This window comes from Stegodyphus dumicola, chromosome 6 (assembly GCF_044657685.1).
Source record: "Stegodyphus dumicola isolate Sdum_Otavi_A_Nest chromosome 6, ASM4465768v1".
Classification (NCBI taxonomy): Eukaryota; Metazoa; Arthropoda; class Arachnida; order Araneae; family Eresidae; genus Stegodyphus; species Stegodyphus dumicola.
This window is the reverse complement of record NC_140773.1, coordinates 220,772,461-220,789,494: the sequence shown is the minus strand read 5'-3', so window position 1 is coordinate 220,789,494 and position 17,034 is coordinate 220,772,461. Positions and strand designations below refer to the sequence as shown.

General features: G+C 32.4%; 1 protein-coding gene across 2 annotated transcripts in view; it reads left to right on the top strand.

Moving 5' to 3' along the window:
- LOC118201055 (myosin heavy chain, non-muscle-like) overlaps positions 1 to 17,034 on the top strand; it is a 195,019-nt gene that overhangs the window by 82,839 nt on the left and 95,146 nt on the right. For both annotated transcript variants that reach the window (XM_085819553.1, XM_085819552.1), the window contains exons 3-4: positions 12,857 to 12,884; positions 14,744 to 14,846. In XM_085819553.1, the coding sequence (XP_085675679.1) occupies positions 12,857 to 12,884; positions 14,744 to 14,846 (131 nt within the window). The remainder of the gene's footprint in view (positions 1 to 12,856; positions 12,885 to 14,743; positions 14,847 to 17,034) is intronic.

Here is a 17,034-nt window from a genome sequence, read left to right as displayed (position 1 = left end):
GGTAGTACCATCCTCTGCTAATTTTTCTAATAGTTCCACTAATTCTTCCAGTCCTCCAACAATAACGCTAACCGCTTCTGCTCTGCCGCTCTATCGTGTTTCAGATTCACGTTTAACAGTTTTCTTTAAAGCATTTTTTAATAATTCCCACCGTAATGTTGAACGTGAGAAAAATAGATATATGTTTTCAATTATTCCAAAGCATGTTATAACGATTGGATCTTGCTTAGCTGCAGTGACTCCTACTAAATTTAATGAGTGGTTATCACAATTTACAAATAATGCTTTATTATTTTTTTCCATAATTCTTTGTTGAACGCCAGATATGCGACCTGATATCGCGGCAGCATTATCATAACATTGTGATCTACAATTTGATAATGAAATCTGATCGGAATTTAATTTTTCTAAAATTGTATTTTCAATTGAGGCTGCATCTTTAGCATGTATTTCAATGAATCCTAAAAAAGATTCTTTGATGGAAACTTTTCTGTTGGTAAAATCAATATCTACATACCTAAAGACTTGCGACATTTGTTCTCGATGAGTGATATCAGGAGTCGAATCAAATAAAAGTCCGTAATATTTATTTCTTTTGATGTCACTTATTAGTTGATTTCGAACTATGGATGCCAAAAGATGAATAAATTCATTTTGGATTTGTGGTGATAGGTATGAGACAGTTCTTGGCGTTTCTATGACATTTTTTAGATGAGTAGCTAGCAGTGGATCAAACTAAGCTACAAGTTTAAGTAAAGATAATAAGTTTCCGACATTTGTACCGTCTTGAAGCGCTAGATTTTCAACATGACCACGTAGAGGAAGAATTTGTATAATCAGATACTTCATACAAGCTAATATCCGTTGCAATATATTTCGCCACCGTTCTTTTTCAGACTGTATATTTGCTTCTAATGATTCATCAATTCCTGTTTAATTAATTAATCTTCTTTCTGCTTCTTTCCACGTTGTGAACGATTTTCGATGAATTTGACTTCTTTTATGGCTAATCAATTTATCTTTTTTCCTCCATGTATTAAAACCAGATGCTGTTGCGAAAGATGACTGTGTAGTGGAGTTTGATGTGACAAACAGTAAACAACAAAAGCAGTACGCTGCGTTATTTTTTGGTGAATATAATAACCAAGATCGGTTTATTTCAGTTCCTTCTTCTTCAGTACCGATTCGTCGAAGAAAACCAAGATTTTGGCATTAGGCGATTAGTTGATGTTGCTATTGCATTTAGACTGGATTCGTTTTGAAATATGTGGGATCCCAGAATAATCATTTCGGTGCGAAGATGGTTCGATATTATTGAACGATTATTAGAGAATTTTAAATAAGCAACATCTTTGAACTCCAGAACGTCCGGAATCGCAGTGAGTGTTTCTGTTGCATTTTTTGTACTTATTAAGTATGGACATGCATTTCGGACTCCTGATGTACTTGGACCCCCAACTTCATCATCTGTAGTGTATTTTATTTGTTGTGATGTGTTATCACATAAACGTTTAGCAGCAATAGAAATACAGTTTGAATCTGATTTCAGTTCTTCATCCTTCTTAACCTCTGGTTTTTCTTTTTGCGATTTGTTTATTAAATATAATTCCATTCTTATTCTGGAGTTCTGAGCTTCTTTTTCTTGCTCTAGTTTTCTTTTCCGATTCTGAGAACCGCTAAGTTTTTTCCTTGGCATTGACATAGTCTAAATAAAAAATAATTTGTGACAGTTGCGGGAAGAGAAGTTATTAAAGACATAAAAAGACATTAAAGGCAATTACATACAATTAAAAATGGAAAATTTCTGCAACTATTAGTGAAAGGCAGGGCTGGATTTAAACTTGATGAGGCCCTAAGCTATTTGAAAACTGGGGCCCTTTATAAGTCTGTTATACTATATTTTAATTTTTGGGGGGGGGGCCCTAAAGCTTGTGTAGCTTATACGTAAATCCTGCACTGGTGGTACAGAAATGTGAGTTGCATTTTTGTATAAAGTTTATAGGATTCCCCACTGTGTAATGCTAAGTTAACGTTGAAGGTGTCGAATTTTAAGAACTAATTAGCGAATAATCGCTTAAGTTCGAATGACAAGAAACAACAAGATGGAAGGGTAACTAACCCTTCATTATTTAAATAAGATTTAACAGAACTCCGTCTTGGAGTTGTATAATAAAACGGACACTTGGGCTTGAACTGAAGAGACTAAGAATTAAACAACTAAACTAATCTTAAACTAAAGAGATATAGCCGAAGCTATCAAGATTCTAACGGAGTTGGCCCCTTAACGCTAATTGACTGCGAAGCTATGAAGGGCCTAAAGTACGGCCGAGCGTAACAATAGCTTAAGAGAGAGTAGCCCAAAAAGACGGACGCGTGCTAAGCAGAATCTCTATCTCTCTCCCTCAGACAGTAAAACGTCGCGGTTATATACCGCTCTTCCTCATTAGTATTCAGACATGTTTCTAAAACTCTGTTCTGGCCGGATGTGGTAAGTTGAAGTTTAGAAGCGATAGGAAGGAAAGTTTAACTCAAAATTTAACTATTAATAAAATTAACATAATCCTTACAAGCTAGCTACTGCGGAAATTTGAGGGCTCTAGACTTGAAATAGAAAATTGAGGAGCTTAGGTCAATTAGTGTTTAAAAGGATTTATAAGCCTCTGGTATAAATAATCCCTTTGATTTTCCATTGTTATAAAAGTATTTGAACTCAGAAATCTTTTGTAGGCTATTTCAGCACTAGAATATATTGCATATGCTACATAAAAATAAATACACAGTTCTTAAATTTTAATAATCAACTAGCATATAATAATAAAACGTTATAATGTGTATAAGATAGTTTGGCTGAAGATAGGCTTTCAACTGATGCTGAAACTGAATTTTAGCTAAGTACTAAATTCACATTATGATAATTATTTGTTAAACAATAATACAACTACTTTAACAGAATTCCAATTACTTATACTATTACAAAGATTACTTGCAAACAAGCACAGATACTAATAAAGAGTTGCTGAGTATAACATAATATAAAGGTAAAATTATACAGAAGGAGTCAATTAAATATGCCTAAGTGTATAATAATGAAGAAAAGTTAGTGAAGGGGTATAATGCTATCGTTATTGTCACGCTTACTAAACAAACATGGCTGACACTTTTAGCAGCGAGATTGAGATTAATTGGAAAATAATATTTAAGCCGCGTTACCCCTTGAAGGATGGTAGTTAGGACAGAAATAAAAGTAAATGAGAGTAAGCCTATAAGGTATTTCTCCCACTTCCCTAGCGTGCCTTCGTAGTGTAACGGTAGCACGCTGGGCCGGTATTCCCGGCGAAGGCGGTTGCATATTTTTCATCTTTTTTGCTTCCAATTAACCTAATGTCTCTACAAGTGGCCCCCAAACTAAAAGGGTTGTGGATGATGATTCTCCGCACCCAGGATTTGGCGAGTAGGTCCCCTAAAACCCTAATCGCCCTTTAAAAAGGGGAGTATATAAGGTATTTCTCCCACTTCCCTAGCGTGCCTTCGTGGTGTAACGGTAGCACGCTGTGCCGGTATGCCAGAGGTCCGTGGTTTGATTCCCGGCGAAGGCGATTGCATATTTTTCATCTTTGCTGCTTCCAATTAACCTATTGTCTCTACAAGCCTAGCTAAAGAAGCCTAGCGTGGCTGTCTTCGTTCGAACAGAATTGAAGCACTTGTATTTTTAAACTGAAAGTCAACAATACCAATTCCTGGACTTGGAAAAGATTCCTGTGCATTCTTCGCTCTCTTTCATAAACACACTAACAGCAACACCACGCAGTGGCGTAACTAGAATTCTTGGGCCCCTATGCAAAAAAATTTCCTGGGTCCCTATCCCAATAAATTTAATGTGCATAAAAAAATTTAAAAAAAAAAATTTTTTTTTAAGTGAAAAGTTAAAAAAAAAATCGATTATTCCAGGAGCCTATGTTTTCATGATTTTTATCACATCTGGATTAATTGTTAAAAAATAAAAGCACGTTCTTAGGGAACCAGTTGAAAGGTACGTAATATGAAGAAAGAATAAAAAGGAAGATATTTTCCCTTGGCCAACTGGTGAAATGCATATTTGTTTCAGTCTGGGTATTTAACGTCAGATGATTTTAATTCAGTTATTTAAGACTTTTTGTGTGCGTGCGTGTGAGTGCGAGAGACAGATTTTTCTCTCCTGTCACTGAAATACATACTGATAATAAATGAATAAGTCTATATAAAAAATGAAACATGTCGACATAAAGTATAGCATTAAGAAAAGGAAAAAAGCCTAGATTTGCGGAAATTTTTATATAAAATCCAAGAAGTTCATTATATGTTTTAAATTTTTATATAAAATCTGCACCTATCTAAGTTTTTTCGCTTCATTTAGCAAACTTATAAATAATTGGTTATATTATAAACTGACAAACAATATAATTGATAAACATACAGAAAAGATATTACATTAATATATAGAACTCTGTGATTTACTCAGCTTACGAACATGATTTATGCAATAATATATAAGTAACAAATAAGAACTTTTATATTGTAAATGATACATTTGTTAAATATAAAACATATTTATCATAAACTTCAAAAAGAAAACTGTTTGAATATACAATTTTTGTAGAAAATATGTAAAATTTTTTCCGTCTTTTTAAAAATCCTTTTGGTACACCAAACTACTTGAATACATGATTTTTATAAAAAAAAATATGAATGCTAAATTTTTTTCCTATTTCCTTTTAATTTTCCCTCAGCCCGTACTGCTCTTCTTCTCTAATCCCCCCCCCCAATAAGTGTAATTATAACATTGGTAGTTAAAATTCATCATAAAGATTTCTCATCATTGGATTTCTGTTCTGAAAGTATTTATAAATAATAAAAGTTGTGCTTCCAGTGCATTAGCAAAGTCTTCTTTATATGTTTTCTGTACTTTTGAAACATTATTAATAATTTCCGTATTTGTTAACGATGACAGTGTTTTAGGTTCCAGAAATGAAAACATCGTTGCGATTATTGTCATTCCAGTCATTCTGTACTTTAACTGAGAATTTAAAATGTCGAGAGCAGCATAGAAAACAGTTACTTTAAAAGACATTTAATTTTCAAGCCTGTTATCCTCACATAACTCATCAAATTTTTGTCTTTATTTTTATTTTATTTTTCAAATTTAGTTTCTATGCCCCATTTATTTGCAATAAACTCAGCTTATTTCATAATGTCTTCAAACTTGTTTCTCATATCTTGCATATTAATAGAAACGCTTTTTAGATGTTGATGAGCTCCATTCAAGTCGATTGATTTTCGATTGTCGAGTCGATTGATTGATTAATCGATTCTATAGCTATAGAGCAGGACATGTTTAAACAATTTTGTTTTTAATTTTTGGCCTGTTATTATGTTTCTTAATGTATGGAAACATATATATTTATATTCCATATTTATCATCAAAGTATTTCATGTTAATATAACAATACATTATTAATATTAGTAGACATTTGAATTGTTAATGGTGATAAGTTTGGATTTTCAAATAAATCGATTAAAAGTTTAGCTGAATTGAATTTTTAAATTATAAGAATTTAGTTTGTGTAATATTACAAATCAATAACTTACCTTTATAATGAAGAATTATATTTGAGATCACGTTTAATTTTAAAGAAAAACTTCTGTTTGTTCTCGTCACAGACTAGAGAAATGGCATTAGAATAAGAGCAAGTTTAAGTTCAGTTTACTGTTCTGAGTCATCAACCAATTACAAGTATACTTGAGGGGTAGCGTTTCACATTTCAACAGAGCTGTGTAGTGAAGAAAGGGACCCCGCCTCCATTATAAGTTTCCAGTGTCTTCCCAAGTTGAGTCATAGTAAAACTTTCATCCAAGATTTCACTGTAAAGGTGTCCACTTCCCTTTTAAAACGTTGTAACATCTTTTTTTTTTTTTTTTTCCCAGTTAAATTGTACTATTATTATTGTCATATTCCAAAGATACATAATACATGACCTGCAATATCTTTCTACATTTCCTCTGTACTATAAATGCATTTCAGTTAATGCATAATTATTAAATACTTTGACAGTAAAAATTGTGGATATTCGAATATTTTTAGGAAATTCTTCACAAGTTTACGATGAAATCATAAACAGGTAGAAACAAATTTTATTGATATGTATCCAAAGAGCTTTGAAAATGACTGTGTAATATGAAGTGGAAATTTTAAAATTAAACACATTGGTATGAGGATTTATCTAAATTTAGATACCCACTATAGCAGAATATGACAATTCCCTTCTAAGTTTCAATTTCCCAGAAATGTTTAATAATTTGTAATTAAGCTTATCGACACTAACGTATATTTGAGGATGAGTACTCACACTCTGTGGCGTGGTTTCTAAAAGTAGTACACATAAATACTTGTTTAGGAAACAAGTACAATGTTTCTTCATAATTAGTTAAAATAAAGTTGTATGAAACAAGTTTTGCGCACTTCGTAGAGAAATGCGCAAAACTTCATTTAATGAAAATAGGTTTGTTGTACCCCAGATGGATCAAAAAGCAAAAATCAGTTAGGAAAAGCGTATATATTTTAGGAGCATTAATATTTATGATTACTGTTATCTGTTTTATTTGCATCTTGGAAAGCTATTTATGTCTCAGAAATTAACGACCTCAGATTTCCAGTTTTTACATTGTTTATAAATTAAGTAGTATCAATTTTTTATCTATCTATCATTAATTTATTAATTACAAAAATATAAAAAATAAATATAATGTATGGGAACATATATTAATGGAAGCTATTTATGTCTTAGAAAAGTAATGCTGTGGTGCTGAAATAAAAGATAATAATGTACAAAGGGATTTTATGAGTGAAAATCGCATCATTTACTATTAAAACGTATTAATTAAATTTTTTGACTTGCGAAAATTATTGGAATAATGGGGGCAAATTCTTTTCTGAAATATTCCATTTGTTTGTGTGGTGAAGATAGCAATGTAATTCATGTTCTTTCAAATGTTGAAATGCAACTTAAAACTATTAGAGCAACGCTGCCATTGATATTTTTAATATTTTCGGTAATTAATTTATCAACATTTACGAAGTAGTGTCTACTTTTAGTTGAGTGATGCCATTTTTATTGTCATTATTATATTATTATTGACGGTTTCACATACTGAGTGCTCTGGAAAGTAAATTAAAAGCAAAAGCAAAGTAAATTGTAAAATTTCATTTCAAATAACGATTAGAAAGGCGTGTTCTTGCCCTTAGGCAAATAGTCCTCGAGTGCTTTATTATTATATAGTAATTCAATTTCGTTAAAATAGCGTATAAGTTATTGCGCATTACTGAATTATGGGCTTAAATGTTTCACGTTGTTAAAATGAATTATAATTTATTGTATTTTTTCAAACGAAGGGAAATTAATATATTACTTTCGAAACAAATTTAATGTCTTCAGAGTTATCTTTTACAGATAAGTGTGAATTTTTGGTAGATGGGTAATTTTACAGGTTAAGAAACACCACAGCTCTTTTCTTTTCTAAAGCAAATCTATTAAATCCTCCAGCATTAAAATATGCTTAGTAAGTAAGATATAGTTTACGAGTGCTATGCCTTTAGATTTCATTCTCGATTAGGGATTTTAAAGAATTCCTAACTGGCATTTTATCTGCAATGTGAGAATATTTTGAAAAATTGGATAAATATTGATTTACTCATTATTTCAAGTAAAAATATTTATCCATTCCATTTCCTCCCCCCATAAGTGAAGAAAAAGTAAAAAGTACATTTCCTCTGTACTATAAATGCATTTCAGTTAATGCATAATTAATGATAACTATAAATGTACTATAAATGCGTTCAGTTAATGCAGTTAATTCATAATAATGAATTTCGATAAATTTAATGAACAAAAGCAATTTACCTCGGCAATTAACTGAAATATTTCGCCGCTTAATGTTTGAGCATCTGAATGAAACTTTGTGTTCTTAGCTCGTGTGTCGTAAAACTTCCCCCTTTTTTCGGCCCTTGAATTCATTCCATGGAGGTTCCTTTCTTACCTCCATGATTCATTCAAAGATCCTTAAGCGGAACGGGAAATCTCTCCTTTCCAAATGTGGTGTCATAAATTCTTTGCGTTTCCTGTCCGGCATTTCGACATGTGGGTGGGGCAAAGTCCTTTCATGGCACAACTGCTCAACTTACGTCAATGATTTTGTGTCCTTAAGAAAGGAAAGAAAAGCACATATTCTGGAGTTAGCTGTTAGCAATTGATACTTACGAATGAAATTCCCTCCTCCAGCTTATTAGTGTAAAAAACCGAGGAAAAAAATCGATCCGCCTTTAACTTTGCCATTTTGTAATACCAATCGTACTTCTAAATCCAAACTATTTCTGTCCCTTACCCTGCCTCCTGGTGCGACTGCACAGGTTGCAAGTACCGTCGTTTATTACATTGTGAGAACTATACAAAAGGGAAAAAATACAAGATAAAAATATACATAAATAATAATTAATCTTCTTTTTTTGAAACTCCAATTCCAAACTCATCAGGGTTAATGAATTAAAGCTTCTATATATATGTAATAGAATTCGTCTTTTAAGTTTAAACATGTAAATGTAGTTCAACAGGACATTTAAGGGCCCCCTAAGCCTTCGGGCCCCTATGCGACGGCATTCCTTGCATACCCTTATTTACGCCACTGACACCACGTGATTTGCTGCTGTGGAGTATCCGTCGACGGTGCGGCTGTGAGAAAAAACGGGCATGATACTTTGGCGGAACGTGGTTATCACATAACAATTTCAGACGCATTACACTGTTCAGTGAAAAATGGAATCGTCAAGTTGATGTTAAAAAGTAAAATGCATATCAAAGATTTCTATAGCTATAGTTTCAGCCCCCGAATAAATAATAGTTCAAGGTCGAAGGGTTATAATATGAGGCTGTACTATTTGTTATCGTTTTAAAATAAAAAGCGGGAGCTATACATGCATTCCGTTAAAAAAAAAATCTCTATTTTAGAAGAATAAAGTGGTCAGAAAGAACGTTTTGTATACGGAGATATTTGATTGATGTACCGCAAGCATAAACATTTATTACACATTTTATCAGACAAATAAAAAAAAATTAATTATATTACAATAATTATTAATTTTAAATACATTTTCCAAAAATCGATCAAAATAAAAACTGAAATTTTCCCGAAAATCTTGTTTGGAGACAATTTGGCGCCCCTCTGCGAGCGGCGCCCGGGGCATCATACACCCCCTTGCCCCCCCCCGTCGCTACGCCACTGGTACCTTAGCCAATAAATTTAAAAAAAAGTGGGCGGCGTGCTGAAAATAATATAAAACAGCACCATTTTTCTCGATAGAGATTGGCTCTTTGTAACGCGTTTTCCATTACACCACATAATGTTTCTGTTTGAAAGCTCAGTATTTCATTTCGAATACTCTGCTTCATCTGTCTAATAGTCTCTGGTTTATTAACAAAACTTTGTTTTAAAATATCCTCATAAAATAAGGATTCTGCTCCGCTATTGGCCGCAAAAAGTTTTTAATCATTGATTGTTCTGTAAGAAGCTCCGGAAATCGTTTCCGGCATTCCATCCTCATTCTCGAAGAAATATGGGCCGTAACACCGCACCAAACAGTACACTTGGATTAAAATGTTGCCGATATTTACGCTGCGTCATGACAATTGATAGTTGAATAAAAAAATTCGATAATTTTAACGCGTTGTTTTGTATTGTATAGTTCCATAATAAAATTCCAAAAATTCAATTATAACCTACAAAAAGAAAAAAATAATTATGTCAAAAAAATAAAAAAGTTATTTGTGTTTAACATTGGTAGGTCTTATTTAGCCCACCCTATGATTCTCGAATTTCAGAACCACGTGAAATACCTGCCACTAACCGAGATCGACGGCGGCATTACAAGCCAACCATTGTTGGGTTGCCAGAAAAATACATTTTCTTAAAATTTTGGGTTACCTACTTTGGCGCCATAGCGCTTTGACCCGTGATTTTTGGCGAGGTTGGACGGATATTGCGATAATACCCGATAAAAATATGAAATGCGAAAAATATATAAATATTGCAAATTAAAAAAAAAATAAAATTAATGGAACAAAAAAATAATTGATTGTGAAATGTAATGCTATGTTGGACGAAATATATATGTTATGAAACTTTATTTTGTTTGATTTGTCATAACTTTAAGCTAATTTTTTACTAGAATGTACTTCTGTAAAACTTATTTTTGCAATACAGTTTCATACAATTACATAGGCTGTTCTCACATTTTTTAGACCATTTTCATTGTAATTACAGAAATAGTTTACCTAAAATTTTCATGTTTTAAATCTTCTATTTGATAATACTTATTCTTCGCTATCATTTTACACCATAATTTCCAATACAGCCTTTTGTAGTATCGGAAGAGGTATTATATCCCATTGCTGTCAAACAGCTTTCCCCCGAATAGTCTAAGGAGGTTCCAGGTCGACATTTGGATAACCTGCATTTTAACAGTATAAAAGCGCAAAAATACATTGGTGATAGGTCAGGAGATTTAGTAGGAATATGAGTTAAGGGTATGGCTTACTCATGGGATACGTATTTCTTGTTTTACTTTTTCCAGGAAATTAACAGTACATTTTGAAGTGTCACTACTTGCTTTGTATTGATGCAATTCTACTGATTGATCATATTGTGTGTAAAGAGAAGGTATTTCATATTTGAAATTGGGTATAAAATGTGTTTTTGGTAATACAGTCAAAAGTCGTTAATTCGGACACCCATAATCCGGAATGATCTATAATCCGGACCTCAAAGCTAAAAACTTTCTGCGCATGCGCCGCGTTGACACATGCGCATAGGCGTGTACGCGTGCGCGTAAGACCTTTTACGTCTGCGCATATGCGTGTGCACAAGTGCAGAATACGTTTTCGCGTGCGCGTTTTATGTATAACGGACGGTATAAGCTAAAATTATCTAATTATCTATTTCAGTTAATGTTGATGATTGCGTTGTTCCTTAATTTTCGAATTGGATCCGGCTTATTATTTTTTGCAGACTGTAAGACTAATACTATAAAAGTAAACTTGAACTTTCGATTATGTCAAATAGAATTTCCGATTCTGGAGCTCCCAAAGGATCGTACAAAACGAAAGTATGTTTTGATGTCCATCAAATAAAAACTGAAATTGCTGCAAAAAATGGATAAAGACATGAAGAATGTGACAGAGAGGTTAGTGAAAACGAAAAAATTTCGATTGACAAGTTAGTCCGTATTCTCGGCACAGCAATTAACGGGACTTGAACAGCGGAACTTTGTAACTGAACAAGAAATTATGTCTGTTTATAAAATTAAAGAGAAAGTATTATCACATAAAACGAAGCAACTTAAACAACTTACATTGAAAGAAATGTTTAATAAAGTAAACAAATAAATATTAAGCTTTTTTTTGTAAATTTTGATACCCTTTAGATCATAATTGTTTTTTATTTCATAAATTACGGTTTCATATTTTTAATTTTAGAATTTCTGCATGCTATCTTACGAGATTTAAACTGATGATCTGCAATCCGGAAAAATCGATAATCCGGAATCGCCGAAGTCCCGACGAGTCCGGATTAACGACTTTTGACTGTATATGAATTTAATCTCAACATTTTTCTTCACTCCCCTTATTTTTAATTTGCCATTATTTGAAAAACCAGCAACAATCAAAAATCCATTACAAAAACCTTCTTTATATTCTCTGAACCATGTTTTTAGATTTTTTTTCCTCCTCTTTGATGGTGATAAACAGATTTTTTTTTATTGCAGCCATTTAAGTACACCCAAGATTCTTCTATTCTGACAACATTTTTCCTTTTTTATGCGCATAAATGTTTCTCATAAAGAATTCTGCAGCACGTTCTGTACTAGGCGTTATGTCATGGAGAAAAATGATACACATTTTTTTCTCACCTTTTTAAGATTGAAATCTGCATTAATCACTTTGTTTCAGTTGACACTGAGTATTTTAATGATTTTGCGACTGTCCTTTAATTTGCCGGATTTTTTTTTAACATTAAAGATATCGCCTTTGCAACATTACGTTTTTTTCCTTGGATAAGTATTAGGAACAATTTTTCCAGTTGAAGCTAAATTTTGACGTTTTTGTTGTTATTGCCAACATTACCTATTGAAAAATCATGGATTTCACAATGTTTTTTAATAACTAGATATGAATAATTTTCTTTGGGGGGGAGGGGAAACATAGCCTTCTACCCACTGCTTTTTTAAAAATGACATTTTGCATGAAAACAAAACTGTCAAGTAGCAGACGATAATTTATACTTTCAAAAATATAGTTGCACTAAGCCATACTAATACATTGTAATAACAATGGAAATATTTAAATTACTGTGAAAATTACTGCCCATAGTTTCAAGCATTTTTTAATTTTATCTGAATGTGGTTGCCTTGGAGAATAACGTTCAAAAATGTGTTAACACATGTTTTTAAAATTACCGATTTGTTCTAAATATTATCACTATTACAGATTTCATTGTATTTATGTAAATATATAACAGTATGAATTTAATATAATTATATTACATGCAAGAGTGGAACATTAAAACTATTGCACTAAACCATGTAGTATTTATTTTAGAAATGTGTGTGGCTCTAAAATTTTATTCATGGTTTAGTTTAAATGATACATTTACTTCTGTACCTAAATTTATACATGTGTGTCTGTATACATTCTGTTTTTGCCTTTTCTATTTTTAATACTAATAATAATAGTGTAGATCAACCATGTAAGTAAGAAATATTTTTAAATTTCAGACAGAGAAGACCAATCCATTCTTTGCACGTAAGTTTTTCTATTTTTCATAAACATTTTTGATATGTTAACACTTTTCTCAACTTATTCTCTGTAAAGAAAACATTATATATTTTACTAATTATGAATTTTATAATTCCAAATCTCAGAAACTGCTTACTTCAAGGCAAAAGTTGGGTGAAAAAAGTAAACTGTTTCAGATAATGTTTACTTTTATATTAAAAAATGTGTGTCAGTTAATTTTCAGAAGATTGAATGAATATTGGGAACAATGAATCTTGTTCATCTTTAGTAGAAAAGATAAAATAAGGATTTAAACAAACAAAAAAATAACAAAAGTAATTAATTGCATTGTGCACGGTTTTAAAATATTTACCTTTTCTTTATGCTAAATCCTGCAAAACGTTTTTCAGGCCTGTATTAGTGAAATTACAGCTGTATTACAGATTACCGTATTTTACAGCATATAAGACGCACTTGTTTTCCTAAATTTGGTCTCAAAAAAGTTACCTGCATCTTATACGTGAAGGACACAGGTTAACTTTCAAAACTGAATGCTATTTTTAGCCCGGATAAAGGTTTAGACACACATAACTTTTTCTACATCTGCTATAATTATTTTGCGCATGCGTGAAATATCTGTCGCCAAAAAGCACCAGAGCTCGAAGCTGATGTCGAAGTTCGAACAGGTTCGGCGGTCGCCATTACGTCTGTGGAGCCTTTTCTTCTTTACATAGTTTTTCTTTGACTCAGCCAACACACGTGTCGGTTTTGGTGCTACTCTGTATAAATGTGTCAGTACCGGTGCTTAAAACTATTTGTTTTAAAAAAATACCCTGAAAAATATGACTACAGAAAACGAGATTAAGCTATACAATTCAGCATAAACTAAAAGTTTTAAACTAGCCAAAGTGCATGGAAACAGAGCAGCAGCAAGGCATTTCGGTCCACCACCTGCCGAAAAAAATGATACGAACTTCGCAACTGCAGGAAGATCAACTGAAGACTGCTAAAAAACAAAAACATAACCTTCGATGCCCAGCTCCATCTTGGCCTGAACTTGAAAATGCTGTAAAAATGATGGTGATAGATAAGAGGAAATCTGAGATAAGTGTTTCATCTAAAATGATAATCAATGAGCCCAAAGGACTTGCAGAAAAACATGGGAATCAGAACTTTTCAGGGTCTGAGGGCTGGTGCTACAGGTTCATGAGAAGGCAAGGCTTATCAATGCGCACAAAAACAACTATTGCACAGAAAATGCCAGCAGATTATGAAGAAAAAATACTAGCATTTCATAGGTTTATTATAAATGCACACAAGAAAACTTCTTTTGAGCTCAGTCAAATATGAAATATGGATGAAATTCCACTCACACTTGATGTACCATCCAACAAGACTGTGAGTATTAAAGGGTCTAAATCAATAACCATAAAAACCACAGGTCATGAAAAAGCCCGATATACGGTAGTTCTAACATGTTGTGCTGATGGCACAAAACTACCACCGTTTTTCATATTCAAAAGAAAAACTTTCAACGAGTGTAATTGTTCATATTCATCCGAAAGGTCGGATGGACGAAGCTGGAATGAAACTGTGGTTGCAGAATGTAAGGGCAAGGCGACCTGGTCAGTAGCGTAGCGAGCATAACTGGCGCCCAGGGCAAAATACCTTTTTGGCACCCCCCTTCTCCCGAAAAAAAAAAAAAAAAAACAAGGTCTCCTCCTTGTTTGGAGACGATTTGGCGCCCCTCTATGAGCGGCGCCCGGGGCATCATACACCCCCTTGCCCCCCCCCATGTATAGCTTCATGTATATTTTGATTTTTTAAATTATTACTTTGTATGTTAAATTTTGAATTATTTTTGATTTCCCACTCTCCCTTTTTAGTGGAGAATCTGGTGCTGGTAAAACTGAAAATACGAAAAAAGTCATCCAGTACTTAGCTTATGTAGCTTCTTCCAAACCTAGGTCATCATCAACTCATCATTCTGTAAGTAATTTTATGAATTTAGATAATAAATTAATCATGTTTTTATAAGGCTGCTACTGAAATACATTTTTGAGGAGTTTTTTTTTTTTTTTTTTTCTAAATAATAAGCAATATCGGTTTTCTTCTATCTTATTTTATCATCCTTACAGTCATCATATAATGTGTCTTAACATTAAAACTCTTAAGATTTATCTCTGGAAGTGACTAGTATTTTTGAGAACATAATTTTAAAAAGCAGTTTTCAATACAGTTGATTGCCGTATCACATTAATCTTGTAACTCACCCACGATACTCTTAATCAGGGGTGGGCAAAAGTAGACCCATGGGCCAGATGTGGCCATTCTAATTACTTCATTCAGCTCATTATGAAATCCTCTGAAATGGCATTTTCATCTCTTTTCCTACTTGATTTTTGTATGCAAATTGGCAACATGAATGTACATCTATCGTCACAGTGTATATATGTGTAATGGTCTTAGTGATCAACTTAAGTTGAGATCACTGTATATGCTAGAAAGCATGTGCATTTGCTAACAATGGCATATGAATATTGTTGAGATAAAAATAATGATCTAAAGAGGGAGGTCAATGAAAGAACATTTCAACTCAAAATTTTTTACTGAAAATGAAAATGTATACATGTCAGTCACTTGATGACTAATAAGAACACATCCTGTTTTCTGCATATTTGTAATTTAAAACTAGTTTCTTTATTGTGATTTCTTAAAAAAAAATTTAATTGGCAGTGATATCTCTTCCCTCCTACCCATTGCATCCTGCAAACAATACAAGCACCATAAAAGATCACGAAGATCCCGCATGATGAACTAAAAAAGGGGCTTTGGGCTAAAAAAGTATTTGCTCATTGTTGATCTTAATTATGCAATTCTCTCGAATTTTTCTGGAGATGCAGAATGCTTTATGCTTGTAAAATCATAATAATCATTTTAGTAAGACATTTAAACTTCTGTATTTATTAAAAGCTTACACCGTCTATGCTAAAAATGTTTTTGTAAAATTTTTATTTGATTTTGAGAAAGTAAGAAATTGAGAGCACAGACATGTCCAAAACTTGAGGATGAGCAATATTTTTGCATTTATAGAAAAGTCTTGGCCATGTATCTTCTTTTATTAAAGTTGGATAGCATAAGGTTTGGAGTTACGATAGCATTTTGACTAACAATAAAACCTTGAACAATTAATTATAACATTCTGATTTCAAGCAATGGCTGGCTTTGTAAGGTGAGTGGAGTGTAGGCTAGGAGTCTAGGAGTAAACTGAAGGATGTTTTAGTGTAAAGCTGGATACATAGCATTAACAAAGTATTTGATTTGTCAAGGAGGAGAAAGCTGATTGGTTGGGTAAACTATGAACTTTGCCCAGCCAGTGAACCTTGAGAAATAAGGGAGAAGTCCTTTTTCCTCTTTTCAGTCCATATTAATTTTGAAGGAATGCTGAATTAAAAAATATGGAGGAATAAAAATTAAATTAAAATGGAAAAATTTTGTAAAAGCAAAATAACTATTTCAGTAAAGCCAGGAAATAAAATTTATGACAAGAATTGAAGCTGGTAAAATCAAGTGGTGCTCCTGGGTAGTCATTCTTCCAAATAATGACCACTTAAATCACCACTTGATTTTGTAAAACAAAGCATTTTTTGCTACTTAGCATTATAACTAAGACATCTTACAATAAGTTTCTTAAAACAGCTCTTGGTCTTTTTCTATTATTTATGATACTTACTTCATAATCAAGTATGAGAATAGTTAAATTTGCATTATTCTTCTTGAAATGATTTAGTACGAATGTATCATGGGATTTTAAAATTTGCTTTACAATTAAATTTTGCAGTTGCTATAATTTTAACAGAGTATTAATATAGTTATAAATTCATAAAATTAATAATTAATTAATTAGTAATAGTAAATAATTTTTATTAAGTGTGCGATTTTACTAGTGTAATTTTGAAGTAAATGTATTTTATGTGAAATTGTAATGTTAAACATTGATCCAGGATAATGCTTAGGTATTTGATTTGCTTGTGCCAGGGAATAACAGAACCTTTCATAGTTATATATCTGTACACTTTTCTTTTGTGGATGAATATTACAGGTTCAATCTTATCCATGTTAAACCTTTATTTTCCAGCTTGTGAGACTGAACTCTGATGCAAGTATTTGCTTTTAA